At 41.6% G+C, this 21,583-nt stretch overlaps 1 protein-coding gene across 3 annotated transcripts in view; it reads right to left on the bottom strand.

The window, feature by feature from the left end:
* The window catches only part of SPATS2L (spermatogenesis associated serine rich 2 like), a 185,629-nt gene that overhangs the window by 21,495 nt on the left and 142,551 nt on the right, over nucleotides 1–21,583 (bottom strand). For all 3 annotated transcript variants that reach the window (XM_023732959.1, XM_004378201.2, XM_004378204.2), the window contains one exon: nucleotides 21,211–21,346. In XM_023732959.1, coding sequence (XP_023588727.1) covers nucleotides 21,211–21,346 — 136 coding nt within the window. The remainder of the gene's footprint in view (nucleotides 1–21,210; nucleotides 21,347–21,583) is intronic.

Raw genomic sequence — 21,583 nt, 5'->3', positions numbered from 1 at the left:
TTTCAAAATAACAGTGGATTCCTTAGCATCCTCCAAAGGTGATCAAGGAGACTTATTTGCTTGTTTGTTTGTAAGTTTAATTATGAACTCATATTTGATGTGCTTCAACCACTGCCACTGCAGTTATCATCCTGTTTACTACCCAGATTGTTCCATCAGATATATTTTTCTAAAAATCATAGTGTGTTATTTGAAAAAGTAAACTATGCTGAAAATTTATTTCCTTTTGAGAATTTTGTATTATTTACCAAGGTAACAAGTGGTTTCTGGGATCTGTCTATAGTAGTTTTGGTATTCCTCAATCAGATGATGTAACCTAAGCACTTGGAAAGTAAGGACTTTAGTATGCTGTGTGCCGAGGAGCTCACCTCTGTCCAACCAGGAAATCCTAGTGGAAAGAACTGACGTGTACAGTGAATAGCAAATTCTCCAGAACTGGGCACTAAGCCTAATCCATCAACCACAGATGACATTAGCTATTCCCACGATGCATTATAGCTTAAGGTTACTGGATATGATCACTTTAGTGTAACGAGCATATCAGGACATCTGTACCGTATTTATTGACATTATATAATTTTAATGTGTTTTAAATATAGGAAATATGTGTCACAAAAAGGTAATGGTGAGAAGGAAGTCTTTATCTCACCTCTATCCCAACTTACTCAGGTCCCTTCCCTGAAGGTCTCCATTGTTACCAGTCTCTAGGTATCTTTCCAGGGACAATCTATGCATAAATCAACATACACTTGTTAACTGAATAAAATACTGGGTTGAGTCAATAGACTTGTGCTCTTGTAATTTTAAAGTACACTTGGCTGCCCTGCCAGGTTCACAAATGCAGCTATAATAGAGGCAAACAGTTTATTTTTTTACAGCTTTCACAGAGAAGGCAGTTCCATCTTAGCTTAGCAAAACAAAGGCTAATGGCTAAGCTGTTTGGGACACAAGGTGAGAACCTAGAGACCTGGGTGTCAGGAGGCCAGCTACAAATATACAGGTAACTACTATTCCTGAAGAAATGCTTTGAGGACTAAGGTGTGCCTGATCAAGCCATGGTATTTTTAATCACCTCATATGCATACGAAAGCTGGACAATGAACAAGGAATACTGAAGAAGAACTGATGCCTTTGAATTATGGTGTTGGCGAAGAACACTGAATATACCAGACTGCTAGAAGTACGAACAAATCTGTCTTGGAAGAAGTATAGCCAGAATGCTCCTTAGAACTGAGGATGGTGAGACTTCATCTCACGTGCTTTGGACATGTTAGGAACCAGTCCCTGGAGAAGGACATCATGCTCGGTAGAAGGTCAGCGAAAAAAGGAAGAACCTCAACGAGATAGACGGACACAGGTCGCTGCAACTATGGGCTCAAACATAGCAACGACTGTAAGGATGGTGTGGACTGGGAAGCGTTTTGTTCTGTTGTACACAGGTTTGCTGTAAGTCGAAACTGACTGAATGACACCTAACATGAAGGAGAAGAGAGGAGAAGGAAAGGGAAACAAGGGAAGAGAATGAAAGGGAAAGAGAGAGGAGGGGAGAAAAGGGAAGGGCAGGGGACAGGAGAGGAGGGGAGAGGGAAGAAGAGAAAAAGTAGTAGAGAGAAAGAAGGGAAGGGAAGGGAAGGGGACAGGTGGGGACAGGAGAAGAGAGAAGAGGGGAGAAGAGAAAAAGAAGGAGAGAGAGAGAAGGGAAGAGAAGGAAAGGGAAGAGTTGAGTTAGAAAGAAGGTTGGGGGCTGTGGAAGGTGAACAGCCTGGGAGAAATCACCAGTGATGGGTGGGCCAAAGAACTTCCAGGAGGTAGAATGCTGATAAGTTATTGTAAGTTGTGTACCACGAGGTGTATGGTGTGAGCCTTTCCTGGGATACCCAGATCTTCATAAATCTAGTGTGCTTGGTATGAATGGTTTGAATATGTGTGGCTACATACACATGGTAACTATGGAAGGCGCTGTATTTCACATCCGGGTCAAGGCAAGGCTAAATGGCTGAACAGTTGTGAGGAGGTAACATCTTGGAGGCAAGGTGAACATCAAAATGTTAACACTGCCCCCAGCCCCCAAACTGGTAAAACTGGACTGGGCTTTGGCCTTGGTGCTTAGCCACGACAATTTATTTGGAGCTTAAGGGCCTGGGAGAGCCCAGCTGACTTCTGGGTTATATAATGATGGAACTACAGATTATGTGAGACCCAAAGGTAACCTCTGTTCCATTCTCTTCACCAACAGAATGAAGCAGAGTTGAACAAGGTTGGTGAGGGCTGAATCGGAATATCATAGAAGGGACTAGAAATGGGAAGATGGACAGAACATTCATTCATTCAACAAATATTTACTGCCTGTCTACCATGTGCCAAGCAATGATTTGGGGGCTGGAAATACAACAGTGGATAAAACAGACAAACATTCCTGCCACTCTGTGGCGATGACACTGATTTTGGGATAGCTGAGAGGAAGAACATGAGGACCTACAGTACACATTGGGGAAACAGGAAAAAACAGAGGGGGAAGAAAATGGTAAATACAAGAAGAAATCGGGCCTCCTCCTCTGCCAATAAACTAGAAGGCTCCTACACAGACTCCCCAGGTTTTGAGAGCATGCATGGCATGCGACTAAAGGAAATACATGCAGGTGATACAAGACTGGCATGTCTTCAGATTCCCAGTGGGCCGGAGAGGAGCTAACACAAGATAGCCCCACACAGTGAAGGGCTCTGAGAAGGAGAGTCTCTGGGTATCTGCAGTCCTCACTCCCCAGCCCACCCCCAACCAAGGTGCGGTGCCGTGAATCACTTAATATGGCCGTTATAGCCCCAGTCTTTGTGACCCCCGACACAATGACTGGGTGGGACCATGCAAATAAGGTGTATGGAACCCTAATGTGGTAGCTGGTGTTGTGTGTTGGCTTGGCTAGGCAATAATTCCCAGTATTGTGTGGCTGTCCTCCATTTTGTGATCTGATGCAATTAAACCCCATTTCTATGCGTTGTAAATCCCAACCTCTATATGTTAATGAGGCAGGATTAGCGTGGGGTGTATCATGAGTCACAGCCTTGCAGGAGGGTGTGACTCAAGTCTCACCCTTACTCAAGTCACACTCTTCCCTGGGGTGTGGCTTGCATCCAATGTATATAAATGAGTGCTCTGGTGGGGTGCTCTCTCTCTGCATCTGGATCCTACATCTGGTTTGTCATTGTCTGACCTCTGGTTCTTGGGAATTGAGTCAGCAGGTTTCTGTCTGACCTGCCAATTCTGGGATTCGCCAGCTTCTACAGTCTTGTGAGCCAGCAGCCTGTCATCTGGCCTGCCAATTTGGGTTCGTCGGTCCCTGTGGTCATGAGGAGAAGCCTACACCTGACCCACAGATTTGGGACTCGCCAGCCTCTACAAGCCATTTCTGTGATAATGGTTCCTGAGTTCTGTGAGACGTTGCAGAAAATTACAGAACCCAAAGACAGCAGGGAGAGTACCAAAGGGAGGAGGAGTAGTTGATGTTAGAGATGATGGCGTGATACAGCAATTTGGAAAAGTTGGACATTTGGGACATCTTTAACTTCCACCTCATAGGAACCAGCTTTGTACTGATCCTTATAAAAGAAATTATTCATTTACAAGGCCATAGACCATGGAGTTGGGAATCGTGCAGCCTCTGTGTATGTGTGCTGGGTCGGGAGAATGGTGTGGAAAGGGGCCTTTGCTAATTTCTTTACCAGCTACCAGGATCATGATAAAATTTGTGTTGATTAAATTTGTCAACATAATAATGTGCCCAGAGAGTTTACAAGATGGATGGCTGGGGTATAATATATATCCCCAGGTCTAACACATATTAAACAAAGCTGGATATTCATACGACTGTTCGTTCAGACCTTCTGGGCTAGCAAGAAGAGGGATGAAGGTTATACACGATAAATTGTTAATCTGCTTAATGCACACTTGAGGATGTGGAGAAAGCTTGTGAAGCTGGCATCAAACCATGCTTCCATTCCTCTGGGTATTTCAACAAAAGAAGATCATCCTCAAGCATCATAATAATTCATGAACTGCTGTATATGATTGTGTTTTCAAAACTCAGGTGCGTGAAGGCAAGCCAATGAATCTTTGCTAAGTCAGGGCTCTGCTATGCACTGATGCTAAACCCGATGCAAACCAAGATCAGTCATGTGCTTGGCCGCTAACTGAAAGGTTCGTGGTTTGAACTCACCCAGTGGCTCCATGGGATAAAAGACCTGGTGATCTGCTCCCGTTAAGATCACTGCCTAGAGAACCCCATGGGGTAGTTCTACTCGGTCACATGGGATTGCTATGAGTTGGAATCAACTGAATGGCACACAACAACAACAAAAACAAACTTTGTAACACTCCAGGGGGTACAGGCCCTGCTCTCTCCTGGCCACAGGACCTTGGCATATGCCCTTCCCTATGTCTGGAAGACAACACTCGTCAACACCTAATTAACTCCAAGTCTTCCTTTATATTTCCACTCAATTACCACTTCCGTTCAATTTTATTATCTTAGACTACTGTGGGTTGCTCAACAAAAAAACTGCTTGATAGTAGTGAACGTAAGGGAGGACAACAGTTTCATTTTTTTAAGGCATAACAATAATGAAACTTCTTGGTGTATTTTACTGCTTGCATATAAATCATATTTATGTAAAAATTTACATAATTTTGGTAACTGATGGAATCTAATTATTTGAGAAATAGCTTATGAATAAAAGTGTAACTCTATTCACCAAATACAAAAGGTTTGGCTCAGAATCAAAATAGGTAAGTTGATGATTCTGATCGCAAATTGGGGTGGTAATAAACTATTGTTGAACTTTGTGTTTTTCCCCAATAATCACCTGCAATTCTAGGTTTTCAACACAGGGCTTCAAACCAGGTTCGGTAGGGTTTGAATCCGTGCTGAGAATTTGAATTTCTAACATTGTTCTCTGCTGAGAATTTGCAGTTCCACCTAGATACACTGAATCAGAATCTACATTTTAATAAGATCCCCAGGTGATTCTTATGTATAACTTCCTGGGAACTTTTTAGAAATGGAAATTCTCAGCAGGGTTTCAACCTGGAATAAACTGGTTCAAAGCCCTGTTTGAATGTTTTTGCTTTTCAAAGTGACCCTTTGTACTTGACAGAAATACCTAAAACCAGCTGCCGTTGAGCCAATTCTGACTCGTGATGACCCCATATGTGTCAGGATAGAACTGTGCTCCATAGTTCAATGGCTGGTTTTTTAGAAGTAGATCACCAGGCTTTTCTTCCAAGGTACCTCTGGGTGGGCCCAAATCTCCAAACTTTTGGTTAGCAGTTGTCTTAGTCATCTAGGGCTGCTACAACAGAAATACCACAAGTGGATGGCTTTAACAAAGAGAAATTTATTTCTTCACAGTAAAGTAGGCTAAAAGTCCAAATTCAGGGCATCAGCTCCAGGGGAAGGCTTTCTCTCTCTGTTGGCCTTCTCATCAATGCTCCCCTGGACTAGGAGCTTCTATGCGCAGGGACCCTGGGTCCAATGGACATGCTCTGCTCCTGGCACTGCTTTCTCGGTGGTATGACGTCCCCAATTCTCTGCTTGCTTCCCTTTCATCTCTTGTAAGGTAAAAGGTGGCGCAGGCCACACCCTAGGGAAACTTCCTTTACATTGGATCAGGGATATGACCTCGGTAAGGGTAGTGTTACAATCCCACCCTAATTAATCCTCTTTAACATAAAATTACAATCACAAAATGGAAGCCAACCACACAATTCTGGGAATCATGGCCCAGAAAAACTGACACACACATTTTTTGGGGGACATAATTCAAACTATGACAGCAGTCAAGTGCATTAACTGTTTGTACCACCAAGGGACAGAAATACAGAACTCTTTAACTGGCTTTTCACTGGCCACTAAAAGTTCTCTCGATGGGGTGGGTAGAGCATTCTGAAGGGCACCAGACTTAAGACACATCAAACACACTCTGCATCAACAGTCACATAAAACCCGTGCTGACCTCACGTTTCAGATGTGCCCTTTAACGTTCCAAAATACACATCTTCTCATTTTATCTAAACTGTCTGGACAGTAAACTTTTATTTTGCTGCCATAAAAAAGCTTTTATTATCAAAGCAATAAGGTGTGGGGAGGAGATGACCACGGCAAAGCCTTTATGGTTTATTATACAGTTAATCACACAGATAAAGTGTCATTTTATAAAAATGTTTCCACTGTCTTGATTCCTTCCTATAGAGGACTAATAACAATAATAAAAAGAATCTTAAAGGCACTTTAGTAGAAACAGACTGGTCAATTTCTACCCTGAGAAAGACTCTTCCAGAAATTTGAAGATCAAGACACCGATGACAAAATTGCTTTGTTTGGAAGCTTGGATGAGCCAAGTCACGTCCAGTGTTCTTCATAAATATAAAAACGTTATCATAGCGGGCAGCCATAGAACTTGCTGATGGATACTGAGGAATTAAAGCAGAATTTCAAAGGTAATTTGAGAACTATATCTGCAACAGTATCCAGATTAACACAGATTAGAGTTAAAACTAGGCCATGGTCCATCTCGGATGAGTTCCCCTCAGGGAGACTGTGATGAGAGAAATTGCCTGGGACCACTGGACCAGACAATTTTGCTTCAGGACCTTCTAGTGAATAAAGTCCTTCAATTCTGAGCTTCCGTAAGCAAAACAAAGCAGGTAGAGACATCAAGAGGAAATGAGGCTGGAGAGGGACAGGCTGAAGAAAACCTCCTGTCCTCCAGCCCACTATAGAGAGTGAGAATGTAGAGATTGGTGGGGAGAACGGATTCTAATGAATGCTCATGTAATATTTCAGCTTTCCTGGCCTCTAACGAATAGTATAAAGCCTGCAAATAAGTGATAAGCTGTAAAGCCAGGCTTCCCAGTATAAAGAATTTCTATTTCCTTCACTAAATAAAAAAGAGTAATGGAAAAACATTTCCCCCACGTGTGGGCTCTCCTCCTTCTTACTGCATCAGGGAATGGCAGCTGAGCTCCTGACAGTCTGCTGGTGTCCGGTGGCTGCTAGGAGGGGCCTTGAACTGGAGAGTTATGTTTGCCCTTTACTAGCTAGCAGTGATGGAAGATGCTGCCTGTACTGCCCAAGTGTTTAGGCATCTGTGTCCCTTCTCTTAGGTGGAGGTGTATGAAACTTCCTTCATACACTAAGACATAATGTACTGTTACCATGGGAACCACTCCCAGTCCAACTCCCAAGGTATTACCAGCAATTCTTGGGCACAGGGCAAAACTGGTCAGGGATTTCAGCTCACCAATTTCTCAACTACTGCAGCTGTCAACGAAGCTTCTGTCCTTGGCTTGACAGCCACAAATGCACAAGACTTCTGGACCTCTGTGTAGGTCTGTATTCCCAGGGTCAGGAGGATCTGCGGCCCTAACACCTATGACAGGTGCCTGCAGATGGTGCACAGTGATCTTGCATGCTGCCAGTGCCTGGTTCCTCCCTTCTCCATTCTGCTCTCCACCTTTCATCCTCCTGGATGCTGGTTACTGGGTTAACCTCTTACTGAGTTTCCAGGACTTCTTTTCCCTAGCTGTCCGCATGATTAAGTCCTCTGCAGTCTACCTGAGAAACCTCTCTCCTACCCTACTCTCCACTTTCACTGTTGCAAATTAACCCTGGGCTCATTATCAAATCATTGGCCATGGCCATTTTTTTTTTTTTTGCCGCATTGCTGGGATTCCTGGGTCTGTCACTTTCTACTCTGTACATTTTTTAAAATAATATTTTATTGTGTTTTAGGTGAAAGTTTACACAGCAAATTAGGTTCCCATTTAACAATTTTTATACAAATTGTTCTGTGCCACTGGTTACAATTTTCACAATGTGTCAGCATTCTCATTATTTCCATTCTATTTGTTCTGTTTCCATTCATCTAGCTTCCCTTCGCCTCCTTGCCTTCTCATCTTCTGGGTAAAAAGTTGACCATTTGGTCTCATACAGTTGATTGTTTAAGGGACTACCTTACTCACGGCTGATACTGTTTATTTTATAAGCCAATCTATTATTTGGCTGAATGGTGACCTCCAGAAATAGCTTCAGTTCCAAGTTCAAAGGGTATCTTAGGGCTATAGTCTCGGGGGTTCCTCTAGTCTCTATCATTCCAGTAGGTCTGGCCTTTTTGTTGTTGTTTATTGTTGTAGTTTAAATGAAGTTTACATTTCAAGTTAGTCTCCCATACAAAAATTTATACATACATTTTTATGTGACCCTAAATGCTCTCCCTGTACTGTGACGGCACACTCTTCCTTTCCACCTCTGATTTCCCGTGTCCGTTCAACCAGCACCTAACCCCCCTGTCATGGTTTGAATTATGTCCCCCAAAAAATGTGTATATCAGTTGGGCTGGGCCATGATTCCTGGTACTGTGTGATTTTCCTATATGTTGTAAATCCTGCCTCTATGATGTTAATGAGGGAAGATGGGTGGCAGTTGTGTTAGTAAGGCAGGACTGGATCTACAAGACTGGATTGTGTCCTGAGGCAATCTCTTGAGATATAAAAGACAGAAGTGAGCAGTGAGACAGGGGGACCTTACACCATCAAGAACGCAGTGCCGGGAGCAGAGCACGTCCTTTGGACTGGGGTCCCTGCGCAGAGAAGCTCCTAGTCCAGGGGAACACTGACGAGAAGAAGGCCGACAGAGAGAAAAAGCCTTCCACTGGAGCTGATGCCCTGAATTTGGACTTTCAGCCTACTTTAACCGTGAGGAAATAAACTTCTCTTCGTTAAAACCGTCCACTTGTGGTGTTTCTGTTATAGCAGCACTAGATGACTAAGACACCCCCTCTGCTTTCTCATCTCACCTCTGGACAGAAGCTGTTTAGTCTCAGGTATCTAGTTGAGCTAAGAAGCACACACTTTTCACGAGTATCATTTTATGTCCCACAGTCCAGTCCAATCTTTGAAGAGTTGAGGTCTGGCCTTTTTTAGGAATTTGAATTTTATTCTACATTTGACTCTGTACATTTTTTGCATTTAGGTTTTACAAGCTACATTCCCTGCCTTCCCCTTTTTTTAGGCAGCATTCTTTTTATAACTAGAAAAAATAATAAATGAAATTCTTTTTCCTGAATGCAGCAGTGTTGACAAAATGAACTTTCCGAAGAAGTCTAGAGACCACACACTGATATTTGGTAAACGTTCAAAAACCCAACAGACATGACTACAGCACGCAGACTGGGGTGGGGTCACAACGCTTTGAAAAGTTGGCCACTAATGGTGACTGCCAGGGAAATAAAGAAGCGGTGTCTCTAAGCCTGAATCCCACTCAACATGCAGAGTAAAACTCCCCCAGCCATCAATGAACGCAACTGCGCTTCGTTTGCCAATCAGATGGAGGCCATTTTATTCCTATTTCTTTTATCAGAGATAATAAAATCTGTTACTATCTCTTAGTCTGCGTATTTAAATTAGAACCCTACAATGACGTGAAGCTACAATCAATGAGTACTTCATCACACTGTCTGAGGTGCAGTTTTGAAATGGGACACGTGCAGATTTAGCACAAGCACCAACTCCCAACACTTATAAAATTCCAGAGTTCTCATAAAGTACGTAGGCATTTAAAAAAAACAGAAGGATTTCTTTTACTTCTTGGAATTTTAAAAATGACATCTGAGCTGCAGTGATTCTATAAATTCTACAAATCCCACAACTCCGCATGTTCAGTGGAAAAATCTATATTCCTCGTATACCTCCATTTAGAATTTCATGTATGTCTTTGCTTAATAACCTAAGTTCTTACCTTTGCTAAGTACTGCTTAGTTTTGTTTCTTTCCATGGAAATCACTATTCAGGGAAAGTAATACAGTTAGTATTTTTCTTTCAGTAGATATAAAAATGATATGATTTACCACCTCTGTGTTTTGGAAAAGCTACACTTATGGGAGAGAAAGCAAGCTGTTCCGTCTGTGCATGTTAACTGTCTCATAGCACAAGGGAACCATTTAAGGAACAAAGTTAACATTCTTCTTCACATTTTTACTTTATTCTACATGCTCATTAAAAACAAACTGGAAAATATAGAAAGGAGGATAAAAACAAAACAATTTTCAAAATAAAACAAAATATGGCAAAATCTCTCTTTGCCTCAGACTCAAAATACAGCCAATCACTCTGAACACTCTGCTGTATTTCCTTTCAGTCTTTTTTTTCTGGGGGAGGGCATGGGGAAGAGTGGAGGGCCTATGCAGAAGCCATCATGATCGTTGAACCTAAAGAACCTAGAAACAGAACCTAGAAGAGAGAGATGTGGCAAAAGAAGTCACCAACATGCTGGCCCACATCCAATCCAAGGTAGCCTGGTCTAACCTTGACTGTTCCTTGCTCCTGGTGGCTCCAGAATTCCTCGGCTCTCTAGTGAGGAGGCAGGGAAGGAATGTGTACTTCTTGGTCTGGACCGTAAGGCTCTTCACCACTGGGCACCTCCAGTCTCATGTTTTGTCACTCTCCCTCAGGAACCCACTGCCCTAGCCCAGTGGCTTCCAAAGTGGGGGGCACAATTAAGCTATTAAACTCTATGTAGTCACTTTTCATTAAAAAGCAGAGTTTTCTAATCTTTAGTATACAGATTAACAATGGCACACATATATAATTTATAAATAAATTTTCTGATTTGGGAGGAATGTGTCAAAATTCTTACTGATGGAGTAAGACCCAGGGAATGTGCTGTTCCCAGAGCAGATGATGATCATCTGTGCTTTTGGTTCCTCTGCTTCTTCTGCATGGGACCTTCTTTTTCCCTTTTCTGTCTAGCAAATTCAGTCAACCTGACCCTTTCCTAACTAGCCAGAGTTGACTGTGCCCTCCCTTAAGTATACCCCTCGTACGGTATTTGCCATCCTGCGTTATACTACTTGTTTCTGACTGCACCCCTAGACCTTGGGCTTTTCTAGGAAAGAGATCATCTTTTATCCCTCACTATGTTTTTAGCAGTGGGGTCTCTGGGTGGTGCAAATGGTTAACGTGCTCTAGCTGCTAACCAAAAGGTTGGAGGTTCAAGTCCACCCAGAGGTACCTTGGAAGAAAGCCCTGGTGATCTACTTCAGAAAAAAATCAGTCATTGAAAACCCTATGGAGCACAGTTCTACTCTGACACATGTGGGGTTGCCATGAGTCAGAATCGACTGAACAGCAACTTTTGTTGGTGTTTTTAGCAGTGCTTCTTTGATTGTAGTCCTCAGACCACTTACACTGGTACCCACTGTACTCATTAAATGCAGGTTCCTGGGCTCCATCCCACACCCACAGAAGCAGAATCTCTGGGAATGCATTCAGATGTTCCTTATGCACTGCAAAGTTTGAGAAGCACTGGCTTGGCACACATTCCTCTATTAGACAGATGAAAAAAGAAAAGAGGAAGGCATGGAAAGACATGAGAGGAGAAGGAAGGACGTTTTGGAAGCAACTGTGGCCATGTAGAACTGGGGGCCCCCTTGCCTTACTTCTCTCCTCATCTAGAAGTAAACTCCTAAAAGGTGTGATGGACTATTCATATCTCACAGCTGAGATCTACTGCATACCGAATAAACAAAAAATTGGAGAAGGGTAACTTCTTTTCAGTGTCTTGGTTAGAGTAAAAACATTTCTCCTAAATGTTTTTTCCCTAAACATTTTTCCTAAAGTACTAAACGTTTATATGAAACAGAACAGAACCAATCTTTATTGAACATGTACCATGGGCCAGGCTAGATATTTCCTAGAATGATCTGGTAAATACACTATCTTGTACACCAATCTTCACAAAAACCCTAGAAAGTGATAGCAGTACCCCTGTTTTATAGTTCAAGAGAAGAAACTCAGGCGGTTTCAGAGTCAGAATGTGTGCAGGTGGGATTTACACCCTATTCTACCTCTACATCTCATGCTGCCTAATTAAGTGGTCAACAAACCTTGGATAATGTGATTTTTATTAGAACACGGCCTACTAAGAACCAAAGGTTTAGAGTCCCTGGAAGACTGATGTAACATACATATAAGGCAATTCTATTATACTGACTTCAGGTATAGCCTTTCTACATGATTTGTTGCTGCCTTAGCTGCGAAATGGTCCAAAAAGACTCTCTCTCTTCACCCGTCTAATAAATAGAAATAAGCTCCAAGACCCATTCTGAAATTTTGATATAGGATATATCACCTTTTAGTATTATACCGTATTTTAAGTTTATACTAGTATATAAGAACAAATTCATCTTATTTTCCCAGTGAAAATGGATTATACTGTAAATAAACACACACACACACACACACACACACAAAATGATACATACGCTCCCTACGGAAATGTGTAGATAAAACAATTTGCTTAATTCCTTTTTATATTTCTACTCTATGATGAAAATGAACTGTTTCTTTTCAGAAGCATGTTACCAGGCTGGCTGGCTGACTAGCTGGTAGCCTTCGTTTGCTGAAAAGATTCAGAAATCTTTTCAGATTTCAAGCTGAAGTCAGAATCAACTTCTTGTCCTCCAGCTCTTATTGTGGGTCTGTTATCCCCCAAAGAAGGCTGCAGCGAAAGGAGAGCTGCCTTCTGATGCTAAGTGTGTGACGGGTATAACGTATGGAGGTAATCCACACGTGTAGCTCAGCAAGGCTATTAATACAAGGTGCTATTTCTGCCGTTTTCCGGGGGACTGTACCAGAACTGAAAAGGCCAGTTCTGTACTTTTGGTATTTGTCAAGCTGCTCTTCCTTCATGTCAACAGATTCATATAGTCCTTGCAGTGGCCCTGGGGAAACATCTACTGCAGAGAAAAACCTCGGGGAGGAAAGGAAATAGGAAAAGAGAAGCTTTCACCTCCAAACAGTGAGCTACACCTATTTAGAATGACACTTATTCATAAAGGCGGCAATGTGTGGAGGCAGGATTTGAAATACACTGTACCATGGGGACTTGCCTTAGTCACAAAGTCACTGGAACCTTGAGTTTCTCCATGTTATATGGTATTTGCCCTTTTCACAATTTCAGAACGGATCCTGGGGCTTATTTCTGTTTATCAGACTGGTGCAGAATGAGGAAAAGGAGCCATTTTGGGCAGTTTGTCAGCTAGGCCAGCAACCAAACCATACACATATGGCTCTCTTGAGGCATAAATATATTTATCAGCCTCTTCTATTTCTGGCTCCTGATATCCTTTGCAGGTGTGTGTTCATCACCATCCTGCTTTTAATATGCTGGCATTCTGTCAGATATTGGGGGTGGAGAGCAGGAACACGTTTATTTAATTTCCTTTGTCTAGTGCTTTGTACAAGTCGTAAGCAGGGAGGCACTCAGAAAAACCATTTCATGAGAAGGAAAGGGATTATTAGTCAGAAAAGTCTCCTTTGTACAGGTTTTAATAAATGGCAACACTGTATTCATTTTCAAAGCACAATGATATAGAGACCTTTTATTAACTTTCTTTAAAATACTATTAAAAAAAACCCCTTGATTTCATATTCATTAGATATTTAGTCTAAGGAGCTGGTAAAACACAGTAATGGTTTAACACATTCCTGATATTTTAACAGGAAACTGAAGTCTTCTTAAAATTATCATATAACAATGCTGAGTAGCTGAAAAGGCTCCTAACATCAGCTCTCCTACTGGTAATCCCATTATAAACATCCCTTGTTGAATGGCATCAAGAAAAGCATCATAACTACACTATTCCAGAGAATTCTGGTTCTAGTGTGTATACTAGGAATGCTTACTATATTGGCCATATTGGTTTTAAGCTGGAATCTCTACTCATTACCCATGATTCTATCAACATCCTCCATGTGACTGAACTCAGACACCAAGTTTGCTTGTTGTCACAGCATCTATTCTGTGACACAGGTCTGAGTCTAGAATTTGTTTCACCTAATACATATTTCCCCCACGCTCCTATCAAAGTATATATAGCTCCACAATGCCAATAATTCTTCTCATTAAGGGAGGGTAGTTAAATGGTCAACAAGTATTTGTTCAACCACTACTGCACCATAAGATACAGAAAAAGACCTTCTGTTTTCATTCGGCTTAAACAGCACAAAGGTTGGCACATCTGATCATGTCACTGGCATTAGAATATTTGAACATATGCTGTGCATGCCAGGGACATCAAGTAATATTGCTGCTTGGCTAAAGCCAAAGAAAAATAATAACTCCCAGACAGACTCTTAATGGAACAATGCCCCACTGTATTTATCTTTACATGCCTTAGACCTTCATCCTAATACTGGTCCCCATTGTGATATTTGCTTTTATTGAAAAATAAGAAAAAGACAGAGGCCACAGAATGGCTAACGAAAGTGACTGCCTATCACTAGCTACAACCTTCTTTATTCTTCCATTTTCTTCTAAAGACTGAGTTGAAATCTATAATGAAAAACAGAGAAAAAAAACAAAACCCTAAATTTTTGACACTTTGATGTAATTGTTTTTCTGGTCTCAAGGAAATAAAAACGTAACCTGACCTTTAAAATGTGTAGCTAGTAGGTTTATGTTTCAGGCAATATGAGAAAATGATTTTCCTACTGCACTGATATGAAAAGGGAAGGCACTATAGCGTGTCTTTTAGGTATGCAGATGATTGGAAATGAAATCCCCTCCCTCCTGTCTCCAGTGGTGGGTTCTGAAGGGAATTGGGTGTGGGGCAGAGAGTCTGGGGTTGCAGAGGAGGGTGACTCCATCTTTCCTTCAAGGAGATACAGCAGACACATTGTTCCTCTCACTCTTCCTCTCTCCCAGGCTTTTTCATCCTTGGCACTACTGACATTTTGAGCTGGATAATTCTTTGTTATGGAGACTATCCTGTGCACTGTAGGATGTTTACCAGCACCCCTGGCCTCCACCCAGTAGATGTCAATAGTACCCCCTTTTCTCCTCAGCTGTGACAGTCAAAAATATTTCCAGACATGCCAAATGTGCCTGGGGACAAGATCACCCCACTGAGAACTACTGCTCTGGCCTCAGACGTATCACTCCCTTTGTAAGACTCTCAACTAGTGGTCTCCAACCACAGATGCACAAGAGAGTACCTGGGGTTCTTTTAAAAATCCCTATTCTTAGTACAACTCTCAACAAAAAAAAGACCCAAACACATTGTCGATGAGTCGATTCTGACTCACAGCAGCCCTATAGGACAGAGTAGACCCCAAGGCCATAATCTTTATAGAAGCAGACTGCCACATCTTTCTCCCAGTTCAATCAGTATCTCTCGGGGGAGGAAGGAGGACTTAGGCAAGGGATGATCACAAAGCTCTACGTGTTTTTAATTATAGTGCACACACATATACTTTGGTATGGAAAGAAGTAAATATTAATTTACAGGCATCATCTTTCAGTCAATGTTAAGTTATTCACAAAAGAGAAGAAAAAAAAGCGCAAAAAGGCACACAAAAACTTGGCTTTTAGCATTGTCTGGAAAGCCAGGCAACTCACAAAAGCAGTTAAAGTTTTCGAGAATGTGGGGGCAAAAAGTACGCCAACCAACGAGGAGAGAATCCTGCTGTTTGATAAACCTGAAAAAGTGAAGAAAAATGGCCTTATTCGGACTCAGACTCAAGTGGTTCCAAGGACAGATGCTACAATTTTACATTATTTGGGCATCCAAGGAGCAGCAAACTGGGCACATGGAAGATCATCACAAAGGTTGTTCTGAAATATGACGGCCCCACCGGCCACTTCCCATTTGGAAGGCTTTCTTTAAGCTCACATCCCATAAAAAGGATACAGAGTTTAAAGTGTCACAGTGATGATATCTGCTCTGTGTCTGGGGCCACCCTGCTGATTACACTGATGATCTGTGTGTGGTTTTGCTTGGCTACCTGCAGGGCTTCGGTGCCATATTGAAGCCCTAGTTGGTGTGTGATTTAAGGGATGCCGGAATAAGATAGGAGAGCCCTGGTGGCCCAGTGGTTAAAAGCATTTGGCTGCTAACCAAGCACCCCCTACACAAGTCCGAACACCTCAGCTGCTCCATGGGAGAAACGTGGCAGTCTGCTTCCGTAAAGATTTACGGCTTTGGAAACCCTAGTTTTACTCTGTCCTATAGGGTTGCTATAAGTCAGAATCAACTTGACTGCAGTGGGTCTGGATGGGAAGAAGATATACGTATCTCAAAATAGCTTTGTCTTCTACTTGAAATTCTCACTTTTAGACTCATACCTCTGGCTGGGGAGGGAGTCTCGAAAGAGCATTTAACATGATGGAACGCAGATATGCCACTTTGGGAGGGAGGACACACCATCATCAAAAGGATAAGGTTATCAGTGACACAAGACAAATGAGTTTCAGTGGCTAATAAGGAAAAAAGGAAAGGGTTATGGGAACACCATCACAAGCTGCCATGGTGGTGGTGGTGGCAGGGTAGAGAGCCCCTGGCCCGCAGGGGGCAGCATGAAGTTCACTATGTCTTTGTGGTGAGGGAGGAAACTCCAAGATGGAGGGAAAGGAGGCATAGACAGGGGAAGTGGGCAGGGGCTGGGATGTGGGAGCTGAAACCCCTGATCTTTCCAGATTTTGCTTGGGCCAGAACAGGCACTGCTTTAGGAAAAAATAAAAACTAGGTATAGGAACATGTCTGGCCCCTTTATACAGGACACATGCTTTACCTGATTTCCTTTTCCTATTTGAAAGAACAAATCCACAAGCTGCTCCTTGGAAACCCTAAAACTACTGCCCCCCACCAGCCCATGTTCTCTGCCACCTTGTTCTCCCACGCCCTGCCCCCAGTATACTCTCTCCTCCATTGGCTCATTACAGTCTTCCATTTTCTCTAAGACTACTTTAAATCGGATACTAAATTGACAACAACACCTAGAAGAACTTTTAATAGATTTTAGAATATTTTCTCCCCCAGCATATGGCAGGACGATCAAGTATTCTCTCTCCATGTTTTTTGAATATAATGTTTTATTGCTCATTTTAAGCTTTCACAATCAACTTGGAGACAAACACAGACTTGAGACGAGAAGCTAGACTAGTCTGCACACAAAGCAATTATATCTGCAGCTATGATTCCAAAGGATGAATATTTTCCAGTTGTGGTAGGGGGCCAATCATATAGAGAAGAAACCAGCTGTTTCATGTTAGTTCCTGATGTGACTTTTCACACAGATGCTCATGTTGCAAAATTTATTTTCTGTTAAAATGTATTGTGAGAGTATTATATCATCTTTGTTCCCCTCCCAAGTCCCATATTCTTTCTGGGAAAATGAGAACACTCTACATTATGGTTACTTAGCCTGATGTAACTGTGTCCTGGTTAAATGCCAACTCTGATTTTGTATTTTACCTACTTAATGGTTTCCTTCAATAACTGTATTGAACAAGGTATTCCTCACAGTCCAGTCGGGAAGGATAAGCATGTAGTTCATTTAACCCTGATATGTGCTTACGTGGGACACGGCATGTGCAAACAAGTGAATTCTCCCATGAACCCAGCAGTATTTCTTGTGGAATGTGGTCAGGCAGGGCTCACCTCATGCTGGCACTTTGGTAACAAAGTGAATATTTAGAATTTCTCACCTGAGATTTCTATTTATTTCTAAGCTACATATAATGCCTGTTAAGTAATCTGAGGTTGAGAGAACTGAATGGCCCGAAGTGAGGAGAGAAGATGATGAGCTAGAATTGGAACATGTGTTCATGTTGCTTATGCACCAGATGATTTAATTGGTCTCAGGGATAGCTCCCTCTTTGGAAATATCCAGAGGACTTCTTCTACCCAAAAAAACCAAACCCGTTGCGACTGAGTCAATTCCAACTCATAGCCACCCTATAGCAGTGGCTGGTGGGTTCAAACTGTCGACCTTTTGGTTAGCAACCAAGATCCTAACCACTGCACCACCAGGGCTCCCAGGACTTGTTCTACATCCTCCAAATTTGGAGATGTCTTCCAATGTAATTCTGAGGTCATAACTATATTAAGTGGGCTACATTCAACGTTCTCTCCAAGGCCTATTTCACCACCAGTAAGTTTCATTTTTTAAAACTTGTAAGCTACCTGATATTTTCAAGAACATCACAATCCCCCAAATTCATCCTTTTCTCCCTCCTAGAAAATAAGAAGGCAGCTTTATTCAAGTACGTCACAATGTTGGCTGGGTTGAAGGCTTATTTTGAATGCTGGTGAAGTTTTTCCGTTTGGCAGAAATGCATATAAATGGTTGACAAACAGGACTTAGGTTTTATTTTTAAGCTAAGATTTATGCAACTATTTTATTAAACGATAGTTCAGAAAACAAGTGCTGGAATTTACTCATTTTGTAGCAGTAACACACAGAAAATGGTTGACCTAAATTTTTTTCTTCTTCATTTTGGAGGAAAAGTTCCATTTTGCCAAGTAGGTGACTTTTAAACAGCAGTATTGCTTGGCAGAACTCATTCAGAAGTGATCCTCCCCACCCTTTTAAAACACAATGTGAATTATAGGCAGAGCAAAAGATATACAATTTCCTTGGGTGCCGAGTTTCCTGGCCCCATGCTTTCAGCTCTTGAGGACTGAAGAAACACTCAAAGAATGTGTTATAAATTTCAAGATGTCTCATGACCCATGTGATGTTCATTTTACTAGGGAATAAAAAAATAAAAATAAAAGTACTCAGAGCAGCTGGAGAAGAGTGAGGTAATTTGAGGTCATGGCTACACTTTGTCAATTACTGTATGAGTCACTCAGAAGGTATCACACAGGGACCTCGAGTAAGAGTTTATTGTAAAATGCCACAAAAAGAACTAGATAGAGTGGTCTTCTTTGAGCAGCTAACTAATGTCTCTAGACACAGGCTGGAAAACTATGACCCCGAAGAGCCACATCTGGCCCCTTGCATTTTGTATGTTTATTGCTAATTTTGAGCCACAACAGCTAAGCTGAGTAGTTGCACAGTGGCTGTATGGGCCACAACGTCTGAGATATTTACTAGCTGGCCCTTTACAGAAAATGTTTGCTGTCCCAGCTCTAGAGAATAGGGCTGGAAGTTGGGTGTGTTCATTAAGTATTAGGGTAACTTAATTAAGGATAGATTAGAAAAGTCATATAATTATAAAAATTTAGACTAAGAACATCAACAATACTAACACCTTTCATTTGTATTACATCTTTACCTTCCCGTTAAGGATTGGATTTCCCGAAAAGATATGATGAAGTCCTGGCCCCTGTATCTGTGATTATGACCATGTTTGTAAACAGGTTTTCTTTTGTTATGTTAGTGCGGTCATACCAGAGTAGGATGGGTCCTAAACCTAATCCTTCTGAGTGGTCTCTTATAAAAAGAGAAACAGACTGGCAAAGTCACATACAGGGGAAGACAGACACCATGTGACAAAGGAGGCAGATGCACCTACAACGCAGGAACACCAAGGATTGCCAGCAGCTATTAGAAGCTGAAAGAGACAAAGAAGAACCTTCCTCTAGAGGTGAAGCCCTGAATTCAGACTTCTAGCCTCCTGATATGTGAGAAAATGATTTTCTGTTCTTTAAAGCAACCCACTTGTGTTAATTTTGTTATGACAGCACTAGAGAACTAAGATACTTTTCTAAGTACTTTCAAACATATTCTTGGAGTCTGCTTTGAACAATTAATTAGGTTACAATCTGATTAATAAGAGAAGAGTTCTAGTAAGGTCCAGATACCATGACTGGTGTATATGTATGCGTGGGGAGGAGTCAATGATTCTTCACTTCTGGGGGCTTTTGAGAGTCCAAATGATAACTGAAAGAGATGATTTTCTTTCAAGTCCTTGGTGTGTTCTAACCCTTAAGATCTTATATGTAGCAGATGGTTTAAAATCCAGGAATTTTAGATTCAGTTAGTGCTAGGCTTAATTCTTAGATTTACACAACTCCATCATCAGTTTCTGCTAAAAAGCACATTGTGTCACAGGATGGACTTTGAGTAGGAAAACAGGCAGAACATGTGGTCAAATTCCAGAATAATGGGAAGGTAAGGCGATATAGTGAACATGTTATATGAACTTGGGCATTATGGACATGTGTTTTCTTTGTCCTACATTTTCCTCCTTTCTTTTGATGTTATCACCGCAATTTTCCTCGATGGAACCACTGCTCTTCAACTCTCAGTCCGTGGGGTTCAGGTGATGTTCATCTCACTTCTAACTCTGTGTTAGGCATATGACTCCGAACCTCTAGCCACAATGACTGGTTTAGGGACAGATACATTACTCAATCCAGCCAATGGGAATTAGCCCTTGGACTTTTCTTGAAACTACTGGAAACAAAGCCCTCCCTGAGACCCAGGGACTAAGGATCATGCAAGCCTGGAGCTGCCAGGGGTCATCTTTGCTGCCACACAGAGAGATGGGGCCTAAGAATGAAGCCAAAAATGAACTAGGAGATTGTGGGAGACACCAAGAACAAGAAGGGAGCTAGGGAGCAAGAGGGGGAAGGAAAAGAGAAGGAGAAACTGAGTCCTGGTGACATAATTTGGGCTTAGAACCAAATGTGCCTGAAGGAATCCTCTCTTGGAATTTTTATTTACATCAGTCAATAAATTTCCTTTCGTCTTTTAGCTAATGTGACGGGGGTTTCTGTCAGTTGAAACTGAAAACAGTCCTGGCTGATATACTGAGAACATTTTTCTACTGTTAGTAACTTAACCTTTACTAACAGATATTTCATTCCAATTGTGGACATGAGCTAATGCATGAGACTCAAAGATATGTCTTCCACACAAATCAGTTGCAGCTCAGGGGCAGGACCAAAACCACATTCGTGTATTATTTCCTAATTCTAGTCTTAAAGACACCCAAGAATGGGATTCTATCACGAAACTTATGTACGATGTTTCTGAGTTTTGTTAAGGAAGTTTTTTTTTTTTAAATTTTATAATGATATCACTGGAAAATATTTTGTTTTCTTAGTAGCATTCACAGTATTAACCTTCCAGGGACTTGTCAAAAATATCATTTGTTGAGGTTTTGTTCTACATCATTCATATACATATGGGACAATTTCAAACTCCAATGAATTATGTGTATCAGGTTTCTTTTTATTCAAACACCTTCTCTTCTTTTTTACTCCCAAGATAGATGCTTTTTTGCCGGCAGGGCTTTAAAAAATCTGCTGGATTTTAAAAAAATCTGTGGTGTTTATGCATTAAATAAACATTTTCCATCTGATGCTTTTACCTGTAGGAACAGCTCAAGTACCATAAATTTACAGTTCCTAAGTCAAATTACTCACCAGTTGTGTAACTCAGCAAAGGCAGCTTTGATCTTCTTTATGGAATTATCCACTTCTTCTTTGATCATGATGCGATATCTAGTCAGAGAAACAGTGCAGCGTTGCAAATCCTTCACTGATTTCTCAATATTTGGGCCTAAAGTTAATGTCAAGGAAAAAAAAAAAGTTAAATCTAGCACTTTGTTTTTTTACTTGTGAGCAAAACAAAGCAACTTACCAAAAAAGAGATTTTGTTTTTTGCTTTTCAATGAAAAAAAGAAAAAAAAAAATTCTGTTAAGAGGATGTTTATAACACAGTTTTTTAACCCAGAGTGGGTGGTTTGTCTGGCCCCTGAGACTGCCGTGCTTCCCCAGTGGCCCTCTCTGGCTTGGC

The sequence above is a fragment of the Trichechus manatus genome, unplaced genomic scaffold, assembly GCF_000243295.1.
Source record: "Trichechus manatus latirostris isolate Lorelei unplaced genomic scaffold, TriManLat1.0 scaffold00056, whole genome shotgun sequence".
Taxonomy (NCBI): Eukaryota; Metazoa; Chordata; class Mammalia; order Sirenia; family Trichechidae; genus Trichechus; species Trichechus manatus.
The sequence above is the reverse complement of the archived record's forward strand: the minus strand, read 5'-3'. Positions and strand labels throughout refer to the sequence as shown.